Here is a 22392-nt window from a genome sequence, read left to right as displayed (position 1 = left end):
TTAGCTGACATCACCCTCCTGTTGTGACAGGATGTTGCCTTTTGTTTGTTGTAAATTTACTTGTTAGTTTTCATGCTTTTTGTTTCATGATACTTTTCATTTAATTCATTTGTGGATTTATTGACTTGCTGTCTTGAAGGCTTGCTGACTTCCAGAGGTAATTCTGGATGATGATATATTCTGGGTGATTGATATATTCTTCCCTTTTCTGTGATTCCTACAGCAGTATCTGGTGGTAGAGGGAAGCCTTTTCAGCATGCAAGTGACTCTAACAGTACAAACCAGGAAATCTGAGACACTTTAGGCCAGTTTCTATCACCAAAAATCCTGCTGTTACTCCCCTCTTACAGTTGTGATCCTTCTGTGCTTTTGTTTCAGTTGTGGAGAGGAATTTTCTGTTCTCATCCTCAAACCTTTCACTCCAGTCCTCACCAGAGGAGTTCCAGGGTCTCCACCCCAATAATCTCCTCAGAGCAGAAATTCCTAAACCTGGTGCTCCAGGTCTCTTGGTTGGCACCACATTCCCTCACTTGCAGCCTGGATTTTCCCCTCCAGCATCCTTGCCTGCTTTTCCATCTGCTCTTTGTGCTTCTCTTTGAGTTCCTGGTTGTCTGGCTGCACTTCAGATACTGTGGTAATGATGACAGGATTGATTTTACTTAACAAGATTTTGATTTGAGTGCCTTAGAACCAAGAATAGCACACAAATCAGTAACCTGCAAATTGGGCACTTCCCAGTTCCATGATCAAGGGCTTTTTTTCCCCTAAGCTTTAGTAAAACAACTGTAGCTGCCAGTATACAGACCTGAGTTTTAAATAGCCTCATTTCCCAAAACTGGCAAATAGTCTTCAAATGGAAGTCATCAGTCAGGGATAATTGTGTTAAAACAAACAAGCCTTTCAATTTAGTTTCCTGAGGTATTTAATGACTGATTTTAATCTTTGTCTCTACAATAGTTACAGGAAAGACATAACTTACACTGGATTTATTATTGTAATGACGCGTTCAAAATGTGAGGGGAGGAAAAACAGTGATGATTTGGAGTGAGCTGATCAAAATTGAGTTACCAGCTGATCTCTACCTTTCATTTCTTCATAGAAGAAAGATTTTAATGTGTCATTAAAAAAGAAATACTTTGAGGGACCTCCCAATCCAGTTATTTTTTTAGTGCAATGTCATTTGAGGCAATTTGATTTCCTGGTCATTAAGTAATATGTACAAGTGTTACAAAGGAATGAAAAGTTTATTTTCTTCTATTCCAGTTTTTGAAGAGGAGCAGGACTCTGGTTACTAGGGTGGTGAGGATTTCTCAGATAGTGCCAGCCTTAACATAAATGAGGGAAATCAGTATTATTTGAAGTTAAAACATCAACAACCTACAAAACTAAGTGTTGAATTCTGTTTCCTCTCAGCATGTACCTGCTGAATTCTAACAACACAACTCATCTCAGATATGGAAATCCCAATGCTAATTGTGCTGTTTTCACCTGAGAAAAAGCATCTTCCATTTTCTAATCAGATTCTGAAATTGGAAGCTCATTATACTGTGTGGGGGTTATTTGTTTTGCAGGTGTGCAGTCACAATAAGATTGTGGCTCTGCCCTTGTGGTTCTTCCCTTGAAGTCCTAAAAATTCTGATTCTGTATTTGCACAAAACCAGCTGCGTTTGAGCCAAATACTGAGTGAAGGCACAGTAATTAAACCAAAGATAGTGAGTTTGATAGTGGAATATTATCAAGAGGAGATATTATACAAGATTTTAAGTACCTTCTTCATTTATTCATCCAAAATTACATTATATTCTTGTTCTAAACATGTTCTTTGTCACAGAGGTCAATATTTTTTATTACTTGAGGCATGGTTCTCTGGAACTGCACTAGACTAGCAGGTGTAGAACAACCTATTCAGTGCAAGCCATGATTTATCTTAGGATTGAGTTTCAAAAATGACAAATGGTAATCCATTTGTTTCCAGCTTCTCTGTTTTGACAGAAAAAATAAAAAGAGCTGTTTACAGTACCTTCTTGACTTGCCAAATCTAAGACTTTTTTTGTTCCTCATTCTGTAGTCAGCAGTTATCATTACTAAGTTTCAGAGCTGGTGCAGAAAAATTCCAAAGCACTGTGGCAGTCATGGCAAAACTGACTTTGTTCCTCCCTCTCCTATCCTGAGAGGCTAAATTCAGTAGTTTCCAAAGCATCCCTTCAAAACAGCCTGAAACAGTAGTGAAGGCTCTTCTGTGAAGTACAGGAAATCCTTTACAACTCTCTCTTAATAGCAGCAGGTTCAAAATAGGAACCTTGGGATTGACTTTGGGCCCCTTCAGTGATGGAAACGTGATGGCATAATTAAAGTGATTGAGATCACTGCTGTACTAAGTTCCTTTCCATCCTCTCACACTGTTTCCTTCTGCTCTACACTGAAGATCCTTGCATCCAATTCACAGCAGTGGTCACTGCCTCCAAATTTATATTTCTGCAAGGGCACATGATAAAGCAGCTAAGAGCTTTCTGTCTGGTTTTGGCCAGGGCAGAACATGCAGTGGATTTCCTTTTTTTTGTTTTGTTTGAATTGCCAGTGGCAGTGAGTGCTCAAGACCAGGTTGTGTAGTTCTTTGGGGCTTTGTCTGCAGTAATTTCTTCAGCAACATCACTGAAGAAATTTCCCACTTCTTCAGCCTAGGGAAGTGCCTTGTATTTGAGGCTTTTCTGAGTGCTTTCTGTCCTGCCAAATTGTGTAAAGATTGAAGAGGTGTGGATGGATGTTCAGTAGTACTCCCAGCAAGTTTAGACAAAGGGGAAATTAATTTCTGGAAAAATCATGTTATCTATTAAACTCCTGTAATAGCACAGTTTATCTCCTTTTCCAATTATCTCTAAAGCTCAGTTCATCATCCTCCAGTATTTCAGTTGTAGGCTTGTTGGTTGGTAGAAGGAACTTACCTTGTGTAGAATATTCTTTCAAGTCAGCTTCTAAACCAGCATGGCTTTTTCTAATTCCTCACTGAAATTTTCTTAGCCCATGACAGAATCTAAATATAAAAATTTACAGACTACACTAGTTAACATTGTTACACTCTTTAAAGGGCTTGAATAAGTTATGTGTGCATTACACATGGAAATATTACATGGATTTCTGAGATCCCCACGAGTGATAAATACAATCACAACTCCCTCTGCTGGCAAAGCAGCAGAGCTCAGAGGAGTGTGGTCCCTGCCTGAATCTGGCTGCAGATTGAGAAAAGCCCCTTGCACTAATTTTGGATGCTAAATTTACCTCATTCAGCCACAATATGTCATGTATGTCATTCCTGTGATGTACAGTTCTGCTGCTGACAGAGAATGTGAAAGCCTGGCTGGAGAAAATGACTTGCTTAATCTTATATATAAATTAATTATCATAAACAGGTGCTGCTTTAAATAGAACTCCATGCAGAGTTAACACCAGAAAAGTCTCTCACTTCTAGTCAAACACTAGAATTTGTCAAACATTTCCACAACCACCATCCTTAATTTGTTAAACCAGAATAAGAGAGGAAAAAGCAAAGAGAGACATGAGGGTTAAAACATTTTTGAGTTCTATTTTGGAAGATCATTAGTTTAATTTTAACAGGAATTTTTAAAGGCAATTTCCATAATGCATCGCTGCAGGCCCTGATCAATTGTTTTAACCAAACTGGTTCTAAACACATTTTTATCTTCAATGAACTTCTCAAAGAGATAGACACCACCACCAGCCCCAAAATAATGTACTTTGCTTGCTAAATACACACGGCCATTTGCATCCAGGAGCTGAGCCAGTGTGTCATGCAAAGCACTGTAGTAGTCAGGGTTATAGATGGTCTCAGAGGTGAGAATTATATCATACTTCAAACAGGGTTTGCTGTTTGACAGGAGCTGGCTGACTTGAGACCACTCTCCAGAAAAAAATCTGCATCTGCTGAGCACATCAGGTGAGCTCTCTGCTTTCCTGGGCCTCTTTGAAGGAGGATTGCTGGCTTTTCTGTCCTTCCCACTCCTGCCTTCACTGATACAGTTGGCCACCACGTTAGGCAAGGTTATTTCATCAATCACTGTGCTGTTGTAGTCCTGAAAATGGACTCTGGCAGCTTCACCCTGCAAAGCAACAATTCCCAACAATCCAGCCCCACAGCCAAGATCCAGTACAGTCTTGTTGGTAAATTCTATCTCAGCCTCAGACAAGTAGTCCATGAGATCAAAGGTGCATTCCCAGATTTTCAGCCCTCCTTCGTAGACTCCTGGGATGAGATCAGAGTGAGAAGAAACACTTTTGGACACAATGCCTTCGCTGTCAGCATCACCTGAACACGTCCTTTCCACCACAGATAGCTTTACATGAGACAGGCCCAATACTGTTTCCATGACTTTATTTTCCAATACTTTGTTGAGATCTTGGGGAATGCTGTGCTCCTTGGCAGCTTTCACATAGAGGTTTTTCTTCAAAGCTGCCCCATCCTGGTGCTTAGCAGCAGCCAGCTTCGGGCTGGGTTTTGCTGCAAGATCAGCACTTTGCCTGCTCTTTTCTGTAGATTCCTGCTTCTGTTCTGGAGAGCACAGCAGCAAGAAGTGAGCATCTGCCTCGCTGTTCTCATTTTCATCAACAGCAAAATTAAACTGAAAATCCATTTTCAGGAACTACGATTTTTAAAAGCTTAATTTATTACAGCCAAGCTTTTATGTAGGTATTGTTGCAGGACAGAGTATTTCACTGGTGCAGTATCAGAGGCGCAGTATCAGATGTCTTGCCAAGAGCCAGGTGAACTGCTGGAAATAAGAGTAAATAGTTTTATGTATCATTAATATCAGCACAAGTCTAGTTTGTCTAGTTGTAGCATCCTGATTTTCATTACCAGGCTTCCCCGGAAAGCCGTGGAGTCTCCCTCTCTGGAAGCATTCCAAATCCACCCGGATGCATCAGGGACGCTGCCTTGGCAGGGGGGTTGGACCGGCTGATCTCCAGAGCTCCGTTCCAACCCTAACTACTCTGGAATTTTAAAAACGGCTCTCTAACCACTTAATTTTATTAAAACACAGCGTCACAGCTGACCCCATCCCACATACCAGGCAAGGGAATTAGGACAGCTGCCAGCTCGCGTTTCAGACTCCGCGTTTCAAAGGGGCGCAAACCCAAGGCTCGGAGCGGCCCCGCAGGCCGGGCTGGGGGCTCCGGGAGCGTTTCCCACCCCGCTTTCCCCGCGCCGTGCCCGCACCCACCCGCGGCCGCCGCTCTCTCCGGGCCACGCTCCACCATCCCCGCCGCTCCCTCACGGAGCCGCTTCCGCTTCCTCGGGCGGGCGCGGGGCCTTGTGGGAGCGAGGCCGCCGCTCCCGCCGCTGCCCCGCGCTGAGGGGAGCGCGGCCGCCGCCATGTCCCAGGCGGACCCCGAGCAGCTCCTGCGGGAGCTGGACGGCTGGGACTGGGAGCTGTGCCGCCGGGAGCTGCCCGCTGTGCTGCCCCGGCTCCTGATATCCTTCCCAGCGGGGCTCGGGGTGGCTGTGGGAAAGGCATACGAGTGGTGTTGGAGGGGGGGTTTGCTTCCTTCGGAGTTCCACGGTTCGAGAATGTGTGTGAGGGAGAGCGGTGGGACCTTTGTGAGGGGCCGGGTACCGGGAGTTTCGCTGGAGACGGGTACAGCCTTTCCCTGGAATAAAAGATTTACAGAGTCTGGAACATCGCGTGTGGTACTTTAGGTAATCCCCACACACCTCTCGCCTACCCCTCCGAAAACAAAAGAAACCCAACCCCTTAAAAAAACCCAAACTACACACCACTGATAAAAAAATCCCATGAACCAACCCCTCAACACTTACTCTCTAATACATTTTGGAAATACTTTGTTGATCCTGTGGATACTCCGGGCTGTCAGCCTACGTTGATTGTGGAGCATCCCCACCAATTTCAATAGAAATCACTGTGGTTTCTGCAGATGCTTTAAAGTTAGCCTTTATAGCAGAATAAGTTTGATTTTCTTTAACGTTTTTACTCAATGTATGCAGAGTCTGAGGACTGGACTGAGCATATTCGTAAGTAATGGCTAAGAAATGCCTCTTCCTGTGGAGCCCTGTATTGCAATTGCATTAAAATTAAAATCACTGCAGTGCTTAAAATGTTTCTGCTACAACTTTTCGGAGCCTTCAGCAATCCTGCTGGGCCTTGTATATTCCACTAACTGCACATTGAATAAGCTTTATAAATGCCCCTATAGAAACTCTGCATCTAAGGCTGCTTTTTCCTTTCTGCTACTTCTGATCTTTAAATACACAAAAAAAGTGTTTCTTATCTAGTGTTTTATTGTCTTTTGGGCCGTTATCTTCCCGGTGACAAAGCTAATAGTTAAAAGAAAATTAGGCTTTTTTGTAACTGTTTATGAGTGTTGCTAAAATTGTTACATTGCATATTATGTTGCATTATAAAACTTGCTACTGTTTGCAGTTTGGAATGTGGCAAATTGTGGATCTGCGGGCTTGGCAGTTGTGCTCAGCCTTCAGCTAAGTTTAGTCAGGTGTGCTGCTATTTTTGATGGGTTTGTGCATGTTCGAGCTATTACAGGTCCTTGATTTTTCAGGTCATGTATGTGTGTTTTCATGCATTTCAGATAAGGCAAATGTACCTGATTTGTTTTTGCTTTCTGCAGTTCTTTATTTCCTCTGGTAGGTTGCTGTATTTTTCTGAGAGTTACACATTGTAAATGTTTTTCTTTGCAGGTATTTTGAGGATCCTGGCTGAAATGTTTTTGCCACATATCAGCCTTGAAGATGTGGAACAAAGTTTTTTCTCAAAAGTATTACCTAAGGTAGGACAGCTTCAGTTAACTGTGGAATTTTCTGTCAGTCCAATGTTAGAACCTGCTTAGATTGCAATGATTCTTCTTTGGAGTTGCAAAATATCCATGGGATACAAAAATTGAAATTTACTCGTTAAGATTTCACAGTGTTGTGTTGAATTGTTTGTGTGATTGTTCTTGTTCTTTACAGTAGGGAGAAAATCAAATATGCAATGTTCTGCTTTCTGTATTCAGCAATAAACTTGGCTTTTATTTCTTTCTGAAAAAATTGGGCTTTTTGTAAAATGACCAAGGTGGAGAATTTTTAAGTGAGGGAGCTTCTCAGGACAAGTAAACTGAAGAGCTCAACACTCCCATATCACAAATGAATGTTGTGAAATTTGTGAATTAATATAGTGAATAATGTTTTAGACCACACTGACCTCACAATATGTATTCTTTTTTGATTAATTTTTTTGAGAATTTTGTGCCATAGGTGTAGTAAAATCAGTGCTTGCATTTTAAATGGAATAAAGAAGTGCCAAGTTACTGATTTAAGTTCTAAGACTCAGTTTGTCCATTTTAAGAAGCCAGTAAATGCACTTGATTTTCCTTTCTCATATTTTATCTCAAGTAACAAGTTTTTGAAGATTACAAGAAAATTGTCTCATAATAGGCATATCCTGAAAAAGGATCACTGTTTATCCTGCATGTGCCTCACTGTCTTTGCAGTCTCAAAAGTAACACTCATCCAAAAACCTCAATTAAAGTAGAAATAAATGTTGTCTGTATGTCACAGACATTTTTTTAATGTATTCAAAATGTTAATAATAATTTTCAACAAGCAAATATTTTTTCTGAGACAAAATGAAAATATTTTTTAAATTATGTGGTTTTAACTAAGTAAAAATCTTTGGTAGAATAATAGAATATATTATATTTAATATATCATAATAAATAATATATAATATTATTTATTATACATTATCTGTATAAATTAAATATATTATTAATAAATAATATATAAGACAGCTAAAATGTCTTCTGTCTATAATATATGCATAAAAATGGTTTTTGCTTCTTGTTATATCATTCTTTATGACTGACATGCTGAAAAGTGTTTTCTGCTGTGAGTTCTCTCTGTGCCTCCATGCCAAGGCAGCAAGCAGGTATAGAATGGTGTTATTATTTGTTTAATCCTATTATTTATTATTATGTGTACTTTTGTAAGTAAAATGTTTCATTTTTTGTTGTGTTTTGCCAGACTCTACAGTTCTTTGATAACTTGATGTGTGAATTATGCAGCAAGGCCAAAGGACTGACCAGCCAGAGCACAGAGCTATGCAGTACTGTAAGGAATCTGCTCCAGGCAAGTCCCATCTCATAAGCTGTCAAAATAATATTTACATCACTCTTTGCTTTTACCTAAACTGCTAAATTACTAATTACTAAAAAGGTTTTAAGATGTTTTTGGTGGTTAAAATGTGATTTAGTCTTCCTTTGTAGTTGAAGTTCAGTTAACATTCTGTGAATGATTTGATTATATCTAGCATGTGATGATAATAATAATTTTAAAAAATCATCTCAAATTCTGCTCCAAGTCCCTCCTGCTGATGGAATGTGACTCCCCATATTTAAAGAGTGAACCTGGCCCCTGTTTATACATATGTCACTTCATTTTGAATTTTAAAATTCAGAATAATAGTGAAAGAAACAGGAGTTTTCATGAAGGGTATGATGGGTATGGAGAAAAGCTCTGGAGCTTCATTCATCTTTTACAAACTTATTTATACAAACAGCAGTGAGCTTTAAATGCCATAAAACCCAGGTGTATCTCAGCTCAGAAAAGATGCTTTTGGAGGCATGGCAGGAGTGTTGATGTTGTTCAGTGTTGATCCCAGACGGTGGTGCAGCTGCTGGAGACGCTGACGGGCTGCGTGCGCTCGCTGTGCTCGGTGCAGGAGCTGTCCCTGCGCAGCGTCCGCTCCCTGCCCTCCTCCCTGCTCTGCGTGGTCAAAAGCACCTTCACTCACTGCAAGGTAGGGCTCTGCTGGCAGCACAGCAATCCTGCTGCTCCTTGGCTTTTGGGAATGTAAGAATCCATGTCTGGGTGGCTGTTTGGGTCCAGGCCAGCTAGCTATGGACCCCAGCCCGCACCATCTTACATGGACAAAGGTGAAAGACCAGAAACTTTTCTCCACATGGGGACAAATGTCCTCAGTTTGTTCCCAGGAGAACCACCAGATGGAAAGGACCCACAGGGAAAAAAGAGGCCAGGCCAGCTGCCTCTAAGGGGTTTTAAGGGCTGGGAAAGGGGGCTGGAGGAGAGGGACTACAGCCAATGGGATACAAGTGAGGAGGGGTGACAGGAGGGGTAAACCAGAGAGAGACCACACTGACACTTGGGGTCCATGGAAGACCATGTGGTGATAGGATACAAATCACTTGGATAGTGCAAATTACCAAACAGTCAGTGCAAACAACTAAATAACTAATGCAGTACAACAGGGAAACACTCCAGAAGATGATCTTATTTTGAAATCATGCTGTTGTTGAAGTATAGTTGTAAGGTGACTCCAATGTGGGGAATAATGTGCTCTGACTCCATGATTCAGAAGGTTAAACAAGGTCTTATTAAGGTATACTATATTATACTAATACAATACTATATTGCATATTAAAGAGATACTATACTAAGGAATATAATTATGATAGTTTTGATATAGTTATCAAAAGAGATACTAAAGAAAAACCTGTGACTGTCTGAAACAATCAGGACACAGCTTTGACCCAATTGGCCAAGGAATCAAAACAACGTCCACTGGTGTCCAATTAACAAATCACTTTGGGTAAATCTCCATAACACATTCCACATGTGCCAAACAGGAGTAGTGAGCAGAGATAAGAGTTGTTTTCTCTTCTTGTCTGAGGTTCTTAATGCCTTTCCCAGGAAAAATCCTAGGAGAGAGAATTATGTCTCTCTCTGTTCAGAGAATGTGAATACCACATTAAAGTATTATTCTTTAATTTTAGCTGTTAAGTTGTTTTCAGACTGCACTGAGTGCACAGGTACAGAGATGATTTTTCATCTGTCTGCCCAGCAAATCTGACCTGCTGGTGAGAAGCTCACACTGGGCTGTTTCCATCCTTTGCATCAGTGTTAACTGAACATTCTGCTCATGAGCAGAGTGCTCTGAGACATCTGTGCAGTGATGGCTGCAGTAGTTACAGAGCTACAAATGGCAAGTTCCAGAGTGGATTGAAAGCTGAGATTAGCAGGTTTATGTTGGTTACAGTGAGCAGTGTGTATCAGTTTCTGATATGGACTGATCTGGATTTTCAGGTGCAACAGTAATTCCCTCCAAGCATTGAAAATAAAACAAGATTAGCACACACTAACTTTTGGTTGCCTTTCATTTTAATATTTTTAATACTTCTTTCTTATGGGAGCATTTACATCAGTTTTCCATGTCAGGACTCAAACTCAGGTGCCATATGTTTATATGGTAATTCTAATATGAAAGTATTGGGAAATCTTTGGAATGCTACTTCCTTTGCTGCTGACATTGTCCTGTTTGGCTCAAAAATATGGAGGCCTGATCCAGCCAGACCTCATTAGTTTCCCACAAGCTGCAGGTGAACATATTTTATATTGAGTGCTCAGGGGCTGTGTATTAAGCTAAAGTAGGTACATCTGTGCTTTGTTCTTTTTCTCCAGAGAAATGTATGGCAAAGCTCTTGGTGTTTTCTGCATGTGAAAAATCAGGCTGTGAGTCCTGAGCTGTTTTACAAACCTCTGCCTCCCCATTTCAGGACAGTGAATCAGTGTACTATGGGCACCTGCACTTAATTTCTGACCTCCTCCAATCCATGTTCAAGGAAACTTACTCCCTTCAGAAACAGCTGATGGAACTGGTTGATCTGATTTCCATAGACTCTGCTTCCACTGAAGATGACATCACATATATGGTGTCAGGTATGCATGGATTTGATACTTTTTTAGTCTTACTCTGTCTTTTTTTCTTTGGAGAGCATGTTTGAAATTTTAAAATAGGTTTCTGAATGTGCTCAGTTCCTGCTGTCCTGACCAGTTTTTCAGAAAGCAGCATTTTGAACCTGAAATATTTCCATTTTTCTCCTGAAGCTGTAGGAATGTTGTGTAGATTTTTAGGACAGGGGCAGCACCTAAACACTGAGCCATTTTCCTAATTCTTGTCAGTGTGCTGGTATTCTCTCAATATTCTTTTGGGATTGCTGTGAACTCATAAATCTGATTTAACTCTGCTGCTGTTATTTCCTTAGTAATCCACACTGTGCTGGAGATCTGCTCTGTCATTTCCAATATGGACCATGCTCTTCATGCCAATACATGGAAGTTCATCATCAAGTATGTAGCTAAACTCTTTGGGTTTTATTGTGGTGTAGTTTAAATAATGAATTAATCAATTGCTTTGTGCTCAGAGGTTCTAATAAAATTAAAATGAGAGAATTCAATGTAGCTATTAAGGAAATTTAGCTAGGAGGAAATATTAAAGCACTGCCAGTGAAAGTAGGTAGGAATTGGTATGAAAAGTAATAGAAACTTGATTTTCTGGAATTAAATGCACAAGAAAATTTGCAACACTGTTGTCTGAGTGATAACATGAAGAGGTCTGACCTGCAGTTCTGTTGATGTTTTTACCTTGATTTGGCTCTTTCAAACTTCCATCCTGCCTCTGCCCTGGGTTTCAGTCATGGCCATGGAGAGGGTTGTTCTCTCTGAGTTTCTGCTTTCAGTGCTCACAGGTATTGCACCAATCACTGCTGTATAAAAGGCTAAATTGAATAATTACTCATTTGGATTTGTTAGAACTCATTGTATGATCACTTCTGACAGTTAAATACCTGGTGATATTCCTGTCTTTCAGGCAAAGCCTGAAGCATCACTCCCTGCTGCAGTGCCACCTGAAGCACAGTGACATCCTCAGTGGCCTGTGCAAGGACATTCTTCTTTCTTTTGACTCCTGTTTGCAGCTGGCTGAGCAAATGAAGGTGTCAGAAGTACAGGTGAGTTGAAAAGCTCCCAAAGCTGCCAGTGAACTTGAGGAGGAGAAATTCTTTGTGCTGTATTATTGCTTGGAGTAAATTGGTTTGGGTTTTTTTGGGATTTTATTTATTTCATGACAGAATATCTTTGAAACCACATGAAAATGAGGCCCACAGCTTTGTGTAGATTGAGGATGTACACTAAATTTTCACCATACTATGTGAGAATTTTTTAAAATTTCCTAAATTGACAATATCCCAAGGTCAGGCAAATCCTTAATATTGCTCTGAAAGTGCTGAAGCATGCACACTAAATATTTTTAAAGTTTTCCCCCCTTAGCTGTAGAGTCTGTGAAGAATCAAATGTGAAATAGGGTTTGAACACTGTTAGCAAGCTAACTTTTATTTTACTCTCTATTAATTACTCTAAATTAACTTTTACCACTGCTTCTTTTGGGCAGGAGGGCACTGACTTCAGGCTGTTCCAGAAGACAGTGAAACTGTGCAGGTTCTTTGCTAACTCCCTTGTACACTACACCAAGGTAGGTTTTAATACTTCAATTCTATGTTAGTATTAAATTTAAGCCTCTGGTCTGCAGATGGAATAATTTTCTTCTATAATTATATAATATCTTAATGATTTACAGCTATCCCATATGGGCAGTATAATTAACATCCAGGCATAACCTGCTTTAGTTCTTCCACCTGTAAATACTCACAAGTCTGTGCAGGGTTACTGTTGGGATTTCCCAGAAAAATAAACTGGAGCAGGTTGTTTCATGCAGTAGCACTGAGGAGTTGGCAGGAGATGTGCAGTAATTCATGTAATTAATAATGGATTTTATTTTAAAATATCACTCAATATTGATGGCTTTTGCAGGAATTTCGTGCCTGCCTCTCTGATTCCTGTTCTCAGTTACATCAGCTCTTTCTTCAGATCTACAGGTATGTGAAGTAGAAATAATTGATTATTGATAGTATCTTAATAACATTTCAGTATTACATTCTTAAATTACAAATATTTTGATGTGTAAAAATGCACTTCTCATTCCAGAGTTGTTGCTATCTTTTTTCATGTACAGAAAGCTAAAATATTTTTAATAAATTTGGTGGTTTAGAGTTTTATAGTTACCTTAAACCCTATTCTTCATCAATACTGTGCATGTCCCATAATGACAAACAATTAACTTTGTTTCAACTATTTCTGCAAGATTTATTAACAAATTATGTGTTGGATATGCAGAAAAAAGCCTCTACAACTAAATGCAGGAGTCAGCAGTGCCTTTTGACAGATTATTTCTACTTTAAGACAAAGTTTGGGAAAATTTGTCCTGGAGAAAGAGGGGATCAGAAACAGAGTGTCCTGAAATTTTTCAGAACTTTACTATTGTGTTAATAGTTTTGTGGAATCTCACAGAAGGACTCTGGTTCTCCTGGAAGCAGATACTCTTGTAATGCCACACTTATAAATGGCTGCAAGAGTTTTATCACTTTTCTTTCAAAAAGTTTGGTTGCTGCAGTGGTTGGGAAGCATAAGAGAACCCAGACTTTATACTAATAATTGTTTATTTTATGAAAGGGCTGATTTCTGCCCTTTGTTGGATTTCAAACCAGGCTCTGTGGTGAGATGTGCACCTGAGTTCACTGCATGTTCCACTGCAAGATGGGATGGATGTTTTTTTTATGAGTTTCTTCTTCTAAGTTTACCTCCCCTTGTAGGTTTTTCCCAAGTGGAAGGTTGTAAACTTTTATTCACTCAGGGAATAATGAGCAGGATTTTTGAGTAGGAAAGCAGCATTTTTACAGTTCACTTTATAAGCTGCAAGTGTATAAGGTTATTTCATGATCTTTTCCTTTATTCTCATATTGGTAATTTTTTTCTCTTATTGCTCAAGGTGTTTTTTTTCCTCTTCAGAGAAGCTGTTTTAGGGTCATGTGTTAAGTGTTAGTGCTGTGATATTTATGGCTGTAAAATCATGTATAAAGGTGTTTTCTTGGCTTTTCCCTTTCACTTGACTCTTTGTGGTCTGATATGTTTCTTCTGAGAGATTTTATGTATTTTACACACATTTTTCTGTGAGCTTGTAAGGTTTTCTTTAAATGTTAAGTAAAATACTGGATTGTGATGCTTATTTTAAAGGCTGGATGAAGAGTTGTTACTCTTCATAGCATTCTAAAATGGGGAGCCTTTTCTGTCTTTTATTTCACAGGAACAAGGAAATAATGAATTTGCCTAAAAATGCTACTGAGAATATTTAACTTCTTTTTTTTTTCCATTCCCCCTCAGCAAATTTCCTCCCAGTCTTTATGCTCCAGAGATCTTGGAAGTTCATCAAGATGAAATATCCCAGGTTTTTCTTGTGGCTCTGGACCCTCTCATCACCCAGCTCCTTCCCTTTAGTCCTTTCATGGAACAAGTGTTAAGTGAAAATTTAGGTGGGTTGAAAGTGCAATCCCAGCATTGACATTTTGACTTTCTGGACCATAATATTCTGTACTCACTTGCTTGTTTCTGCTTTTTCTGTTAGTGCTGTGGTAGAGCTGATTGCCTGCTAATTTGGGTGGATTTTATAACAGATAATTTATGTTGTGGCTGGATTCATCTTTTCCAAAGTACTCATAGCAACTGCGCTGTTAATCTGATTAGCAGAAATCCTGTCAATTCTGTTCTTTTGCAGAATTTCAATCCACATTTGCCACAAACTTTCAAAGATGGATTTTAAGATGGATTTTAAGACAGCTTTTTTTCATAAAGTAAATATTTTCTGTGAAAAGTAGCATGCCTGGGGGAAAATATCAGTTTTTTATTTCAACAAGCTCTTCTTGATTTCTGCCCTCACCAACATCTCACAATTGTGAGATAGCTCATCAATTTGCCTCTACACTTGCTTACAAGCCAGTTTACACACTTTTCACACTTGAAACCCAAATTTCTACAGGTCTCCCTCCTGAGCAGCAGCTGCCCCAGTGTCTCCTCCTGCTTACCATAATGGACAAGCTGTCCTCTCAGCCAGAAGAAGTGCAAACTCTCTGGAACACAGGAAAAAGGTACAAAAAAGGTTTTTGCTGTAGTTCTATCACCACAGCAGTCAAACAGGCAAACAAAGGGGCTCAGCTGCTGCAGCTTCCTTTGCAACTGAACTTGGAAAATTGTCACTATGGATTTCCATCCTTATGCCAAGACTAACAGGATCTGATCATTGCCTCAGGAGTGAAGGATACAGAGACAGAGATGGCTTTGTTTTTTCAGGGAGGGAGTGGTATTTAATGTACTTGTAGGGTAGGAATAAGGCTCTGAATGGAACTAAGTTAAAGTCTCACACTTTTATGCCTGAACCCTCTAATAATCACCTGAATTGGTAAAAGAGGAAGGCAGTCAGCAGCATGAATCTGGCATAAAAGCACTGAAGTTATTGTTATCTTTTCTGGCTGAAGACAAAGATTTTGTAATACCAATGTTGCTTGCAGGATTTGGAACTCAATATCTGTAATTAAACTGTTCTCTTTTTCTCTTTTTTGTTTTTTGGTTTGTTTTTTTTTCCTTTCCCCCTTGCAGCCTGTCTTTGTTGTCAGCTCTCTTCCTCAGTTTCCAGCAGTGTTGTGGGGAGCTTTCTCTCCCTGTGTGTTTGCCACAGGTGCTCAGTCCAGGACAGCCAGCAGTTCCCATCAGCCTCTATCACTATGTCTGTGTCCACCTGTGCTCCTTCATTGCTTCCACACTCCCATCACACTTCCCTCAGCTGGTAAGATTGGCTTTTGCTTATCAATTCTTCAGCTGTTGTGATGCATAGGTGCTGCTTAAAAAGAATGGGTTCTTTCTAATGAAAAGATGCTCGGAGAGAACCATCTCAGAGATGGTTTTGTAGAAATCAGCAGTTGCATGGCTGGAGTTCAGTTACACAGCAAATGTCACTTTTGGGAAAAGGGAAAAGAAAGTTTATGAGGACCTCAGTGGTCTTGCCAATTTTTATTCTCTTTCAGAGTAGGGAATGTTATAAAAGTTGAATGCTTTCTTTTCTGTGGTATTCAGGCTGTGTTGATTTTGCTGTTTCTCCTCAGGAGCATGCCCTGCTGGAAGCTGTGCTGGGTTCCAGTATGATCACATCTCTGCTGGCAATGGACTCCTGGTGCTTCCTTGCCAGGTAACATGCTCCTAGCACAGTCAAGCAGGTTTCTCACAGATCCAGTTCATTCTCTTGTTGTTGTACATAATTTGCAGTTTGCTTGAGAGAGATTTTTGTAAGACAGAATTGTCCCAGACTTGGATTATTTTCAGATACAGAACGTATTTTTAAAATTAGGAGTAGAAGTAGCTTAGCCATTTTTATGTTCTTGCAAGCAAGAGGAACACAGCTTCTCTCTTTAATAACTGATTTTTGAAATGGTTGTCTCAAGTAAATTGTGTCTGCAAATCAAATTTAAATATGTTAGAGGAAATTGCAATTTCTCAGACCAGATTTATGCTATTTAGTCTGCAGAAGAATAGGAAGATTCACAAGCTGCTGTCTCTCATGTTTCAGGTATGGAACAGCTGAGCTCTGTGCTCACCACGTTAATGTGATTGCCCACTTGGTAAGAACCACAGTTTTAAGTTTCTTGAGTTTCTTGAGTGCTACCAGCAAAGATTCAAATAGAGATTTGAATTCTTCAAACTGGCTGAATAATTAGCAGAAGCAGTACAGTGAAAATACAAAGCAATATGCCCTGCTTATTTCATTTCCAGTGTAACTGCTATGATCCCACACAGCAGCTCTCAGAATATCCTGTACAGAATTTGTTTGCTCAGTGGTGATTTTTCCCTCAGTGTAATGAGGTGCATTTCTCTTTTACCCCAATGCAGGTAAAGGCTTGGCCCAGTGACTGCTGCCAGGTCCCTGCCCTGGCTGTGCTGCTGAGGAGAATGCTGTTCCTGATGGCTCCAGAGCATCAGGCAAGTTCAGCACCAGCATCTGCTGCTCTCACTAGAAGAGATTTGAATCAGTGCCCTGTGTTCAAATATTCCCTTTCAGTTCTGGACAAGTGACAAGATGTTGAGTGCTCACTTGCTGCACTTGTTATTACTTAGTCTAAGTTATTAGGTCACTAAATTATTACTTATTGTGTGTCCCATTTTGTGCAGGTGTGTTCTTTAAAACAAGAAAAGCACATTGACGTTTCTAAGAGTCTTGCTGGGTAGCAAGAAAGTCTTTTTTAAACAAAGTATGAAAACAGCACATCTCCCCAGATTGGCTGAAACTGTGTCCTGTCATTGCATCTGTGACATCTCATGACATCAGGAGTCAAGAGGAGTGTCCTGTCCTGTCCTGTCAGTGCCTCTCTGTGTACCCTGGAGGGCCTGAAGCCACTTCTACTCACTAGGGCCAATGCTTCAAGCAGCTGAAAGAATCAGTTGCTTAATCATTCTGATGTCTTGTGTGTGACAAGTGGCAGTTTCTAAATGTTTTTCAAATAAAAAGATGGATTTTATATGGATGGATTTATATATGGAAATACTTTACACAAATTGTTTAGCATAATTAATCTGAAGCAACCCAGCTTTTTTGTTTTCTCATCTTTTTGGTTTTATCATTTTGGTTTGGTTTCTCATCTTCCGGGCTACCAAATTGTTTTCTGGTCTGTTTAGATTCTCTTGCCTTTTGTTTCCAGGTGGAATTTGCTCATGAATTTCCCCCTGAAGAGGTGCAGAACTTGGCCGTGTGGCAGCACGTGTCCCTCAGAGCCCTGAGCCCTGACCTCAGGGCACAAGTGTTGTCTCAGCTGTGCTCGGCAGGGCTCCAGCGGTGCCGGCAGTGGCTGAACAGCGGCCGAGCCTTGGGAGGGCTCCCTCCTGTGGTAAGGAGATTTGCTTCTCTCTGGAAAAATGACTGAACTCTCGTTTTTCAAAGGATTCTGTTGTTGTCACCTCAGTTCTGTTATCAGTCTGCTGCACAGCTTTTTGCCATGCCTAGCTGGCATGTGCATAAGCAAGATCTCTCATTTTAATGTTTTCTTGTAGCATGCAGCACCTTAGGAGCTCTGCTGTGCTAGTGGAGGTTCTGTGATTCTCTGTTTGCTCTCTGGCTGAGCAGATCTATTTTTCTTCAGAATTTCTCATTTATGCTGTACCTTAGCATACAATTCCTCTTCAGTTTTAAAACCTGCTGGTTTTATGCAGCATCAAATCTGAAAGATGCTCACTGGTCTCTTTGATGAGGGAACATGAGAAGCCAGAAGCTTCCACATGAAATTTCTGCTGCCAGTGCAGCAAATGACCTGCAGTGTGTGTGAAACTCACAGGAGCCATGGATGGTTTCCCAGCTCTGGAATCTTTGCTGGCTGCTCTCCTGCTAGATTAGCTGTTCTGAACAGCTGAGGCAGCACTTTGGGCTTCTTGCCACCTTGTAGCACTTTACATGTTTCCTATGAGCCTGGGGTTTTGGGTTGGTTTGCATGACATGTGTTCTGGTTGGTCTCACACATTTTTTCCTCCTAGAACACTGCCCTTTCTGCCCTGCTGGCTGCCTGCAGTTCTGCTGATGGCACTCTGGAAGCAGAACTTCAGACATCTGTCCTGGGAGTGCTCAGTCAGTTCTGGTCTTTTCTCCAGGCTAAGCAGGTAAGAGAGTTTGCTGCTCCAGCAGTTAAAACATGTCTTGGTGCTGTTTCCTCAGGTTGTTGTTAGTCATTTGTTTCACTTGGATTGGGCTGTTTCAGTAGTGTACCAGTGCTGCCCATCTGCTCTCAGCTGGTTTTTCTGTAGGGCAGGATGAGCTCTGGGAACCTTGAGTTTGAATTTCCTGACTGTTACATATTTGGTTCCTTGTCACTCCATCTGTTACTCAGTGTCACATTCAGACCTGCTCAAGGAGAAGCCTGAAATACCTGATTTTGTTTCATACCAGTTACAAATTCAGTGTATTTTAAATATTCATCAGAATGTGACCAAAACTCAGGGTGATCTGATTAGATCACAGACCAGCACATGAAGACACACAGGGACAATCACCCTCCTCCCAAAGTGGTCAAGCAGTGTCCTTGTCACCATGGACATGTTCATGGCTGCAGCTGCATAAAGCAAAGAAAAAAAGGATTGTCAGGGTTTTCATGCTCCAAATTAAAAAATAAAATTTGTCAGAGGGAGTGAAGAGCAATCAATGTGCCCCTTCACAGGTCTTTTCAAACCTCAGCCATTCCGTGAGGACATTTGGCAACTGAAAGTGAAAAGAAAGAGTTCAGATAACCTTTAGGTGCTTATTTTAGTGAGTGGTGCAAGGAGAGGAGGGTTAAGAAATGTTCTTCACAAAAATCAAAGAAAATGGGCTCATAAAATATGACCCCCTTGAAATACTGATATGATTATTTCAATATTTTCTTTGCTGCTTACAGTGCAATGTTTTACATCTGTGAAATCAGGCTAACAATTTTGGAATGCTACTCTAACTTGACATTCTCTCCTAAGCAGTTACTCCATGAGCTAAAATGCAATGTTACTCATATCTTGTGCTCTCTTCAAGGTCTCAGATGAGCCATGTCTCCAGAAGACACTGTGTTTATTGCTTCACCTTTTGGAGGTTTTCATCCAAGCATTAGATGCTCAACTGATGACCCAGGTAAAAAAAAAATCCTAAAACCCCCAACACCACCTTATGAATAATTCACTACATGAAAACCAAGTTCTTTGTGATTTGTTGAAATCTCAAATGAGTTATTTCATGCTCTGGCCTTCTCTTAACAAGGAAATAATCTTCCTTGATTACTTTCCTGGCCTTCAAACTGAGCACATGGCATTTTGGGAATGCTTTTGAGAATCTCTTTCCTGTGTAAGATAATTGAGATCTAAGTGCTATAGGGATCATACTCATTTCTTCCTAAGATGCCCCCTGCAGCTTTATCCTGGCCAGTTCTATTGGAGGTGCAGCAATTCCTTCAGGTTTCTGAGCTCCCTGTGTTTGGATTTGAAGATGAGCTGCTCAGTTTCACCTGCAGTCAGTCTGATGGGCTCTGCTGGGGTTTGTGTCCTGCAGGTGTTTGCACTGCAGTCCTCCCTGCTCCAGCTGCATCCCCCGGATCATGTCCGTCTGGCCATGCTGGATTTTCTCTCTTCCATGGGAAAGGTGTTTATTCCACAAGAGGCACAGGTAAATGGAATGGTGGCCTTAGTGAAATTGCCTTGTCTTTTGATAAAAATACTTTTATTTTAATATACAGTTAAGGGATCAAGTTCATTAAATAGATACAGGAGTGCCAGGACAGTTGTCTTGGATTAACAGTCTGCAGCAGGTTTATTTTTCATCAAGGTGTGCTGAGTGCATGCAAGATGCTTCAAATGTCAGTCCTTTCTCACTGGTGAGAGGCAACAAGAAGTGAGAATAGAATGTCACCTCCCTCCCAGTGGTTCTTCAGCCAGCCAGGGCAGTAGCACTCTCACATTTCCCAAACCTGTCCCTCAGTCTGAAAGCCAGCCTTTAATAATAAATCGTGATGGTGAGATATGCTCAGCGAACTCTTGGGAACTGCTGGCTGTTTGTTCTGTTGCAGAGGCAGGTTGTGCCCCAGCTGTCCTGTCTGTTTGCCTCTCTGCTGGCTGACCAGACCTGGCTGATTCACCAGCACGCACTGGAGGCATTCACACGTTTTGCAGAGGTGAGCAGAGCACAACTCTGGCTGCAGGCATTTGGTTCTTTTAACTTCTCTTGTACACAAATTCTCCTGACTTAAATGTTTGCTGCTCCTCGCTGCACAATCTGGATCTGGGTTACACACTGAAAGTGCTGGGGGCTGGTGCAGGTGGAAGAGATTTCAGGAGCTGGAAGTGAAGAAGGGTTGGGCACTGGGTTGCTTAGATTGGTTACAAAACATCTATTTTGTTCCCTTGTTAGCATGAATGTACTGAACAACCAATAACATTTTTGACAGGAAACAAGACATGAAGATGTTGTTCCTTGGTGCCTTAATTCTGAAGAAACCAAGAACAAAGTTGTTAATTTTCTGGCTAAGGTATGTGTACTGTTTAACCATTTTACTGCTGTCTTAGTTGATGCTGTACATGTGCTATCAGCAATACACAGCATGGATCTACACTTGCATTATCTGCATGGCCATTAAGTAACTTTAAAATAAACTGAATGGTTGAACTTCTCTACTTGCTTTCATCAGCAGAATTAGCAACTGCCATTCCTATGCACACTGGTCCTCCAATACTTTCAACAAAAGCAAAGCATTTATCATCCTTAATCAAAAAATACTTACTAAATTGCACTGTTGTTTTTGAAAGAAGTTGCCTATTAAAAAGACAGGATTTGATAATTTGGTTTGATTTCCTTCCCCATTTCTCTTGGATCAGTTTCTGAGATCTAAATGAGCATGTATGAAACATCTCAGTGCCTTTTGCATATTAGGAGAAATCCTCTCAGGGCAGGTGGGTGTTCCTGCAGAACAGTGGCATTGGCAAAGGGGGGACAGCTGCAGCTTGAGACAGGGCTCTGGTTGAGCAGCTTTTGGCAAGCAGATAATTTACAGAAGAACTGGCAGTGATGCTAACCCATAGTTGTAGATAACCTCAGTCTCTGATCCACAAGAGTGTGTGAGAAATAATATTCTTTGAACTGCAAGTTGAAATCCCTCCCTCTCTCCCTTTTGTTCTGACCTATAAATTGTGCCTGTGAAGGTTTAGTTACCTCTCCTGGGGCTTTCTCCCCAGACAAGGCAGGTGGAGGAGACAAGAGAAGCACGAACAGAACGCCTGAAGCAAGAAAGGATTACCTGGAGTGCACAGGTTTTGAAAGTGGATGGAGAATTGGAGTCAGCAGGAGAGGTATGTGTGATTCTGTTAATTTCTGTCACTTCTGGGGTGTCTCTGAAAAGCTGAGCTGCTCTTGCTGCCCTCCATGTTCTAAGAAAAAGGTCACGTGTACTGCTGGCCCTTTGTATGATATTTTAATGGTCTGTAGTGCCTGCCAGGCAGCAAGAACCCTCACAGGACAAGGGACTCTTGCAGCTCTGCTCCACCTCAGGGCTTTCTTGCATTTGGATGAAGACTGATCCCTCAAGCACAGTATTACATTGATGTTTCATGTCTGCTTAAATCTGCAGCCTGTGGCCAAAAGAGCCTGTCACCCACCCTCTGAGGAGCAGTACAAGGCAGCAGTAGGCACCATGGAGGGAGCAGTGGAGGCTGTGAAGCTGCTGCTCCAGAAAGGGCCCCCCCCAGGCTGGCTTGCAGGGAAGCTGGAGGCTCTGCACGCAGCCATTGCCACCCTCAGGGACAGCGTGCGGTAGGTGCTCCTCAGGCCTTGGGGACAGTGACACAGCTCAGCTCCCTGGGGGAGGGAGGAGGTGCCTTTGTGCCAGGAGTGCTGCAGGGGAAAAAGCTGTGCCATGGGGCAGTGCTTTGTGTGCCAGGATGGACTGAGGGGGGCAGTGCCAGCCTCTCCTGCACGGCCTGATGGGTTTGAGTGCACACTACTGGACATGGGAGCTGTGGGTTTGTGTATTGCTTGTTCTTCTACTGTGTGGAGATAAACATTCCATGACATTGGATTCTGAACACTGAGAGGTTTGAATCTCTTGTAAAAGTAGCAGTGATCTTGTTCCTGTCACATGTAG

At 41.3% G+C, this 22392-nt stretch overlaps 2 protein-coding genes across 2 annotated transcripts; one reads left to right on the top strand and one right to left on the bottom strand.

Moving 5' to 3' along the window:
* Window positions 1-3554: 3554 nt before the first annotated feature.
* Window positions 3555-4738, bottom strand: METTL18 (methyltransferase like 18). The gene has a single exon (XM_054285881.1). It carries the CDS (start codon window positions 4644-4646, stop codon window positions 3606-3608), a length of 1041 nt encoding a protein of 346 aa, XP_054141856.1. The 5' UTR covers window positions 4647-4738; the 3' UTR covers window positions 3555-3605.
* A 615-nt stretch (window positions 4739-5353) lies between these two features.
* On the top strand, window positions 5354-22329 carry FIRRM (FIGNL1 interacting regulator of recombination and mitosis). The gene is made up of 24 exons (XM_054285883.1): window positions 5354-5485; window positions 6004-6043; window positions 6725-6813; window positions 8048-8152; window positions 8685-8822; window positions 10597-10759; window positions 11086-11170; window positions 11691-11829; window positions 12270-12350; window positions 12689-12753; window positions 14096-14244; window positions 14748-14856; window positions 15365-15551; window positions 15868-15950; window positions 16329-16380; window positions 16649-16738; window positions 17455-17640; window positions 18281-18403; window positions 19302-19397; window positions 19812-19925; window positions 20326-20430; window positions 20704-20784; window positions 21488-21601; window positions 21880-22329. Exons 1-24 carry the CDS (start codon window positions 5387-5389, stop codon window positions 22063-22065), a joined length of 2679 nt encoding a protein of 892 aa, XP_054141858.1. The 5' UTR covers window positions 5354-5386; the 3' UTR covers window positions 22066-22329.
* Window positions 22330-22392: the final 63 nt, after the last annotated feature.

This window comes from Melozone crissalis, unplaced genomic scaffold (genome assembly GCF_028551555.1).
Source record: "Melozone crissalis strain CALT ecotype California unplaced genomic scaffold, PUWL_Pcris_2 ptg000045l_1, whole genome shotgun sequence".
NCBI lineage: Eukaryota > Metazoa > Chordata > Aves > Passeriformes > Passerellidae > Melozone > Melozone crissalis.
Note: the sequence above shows the minus strand (reverse complement) of the source record. Positions and strands in the feature narration are given on the sequence as shown.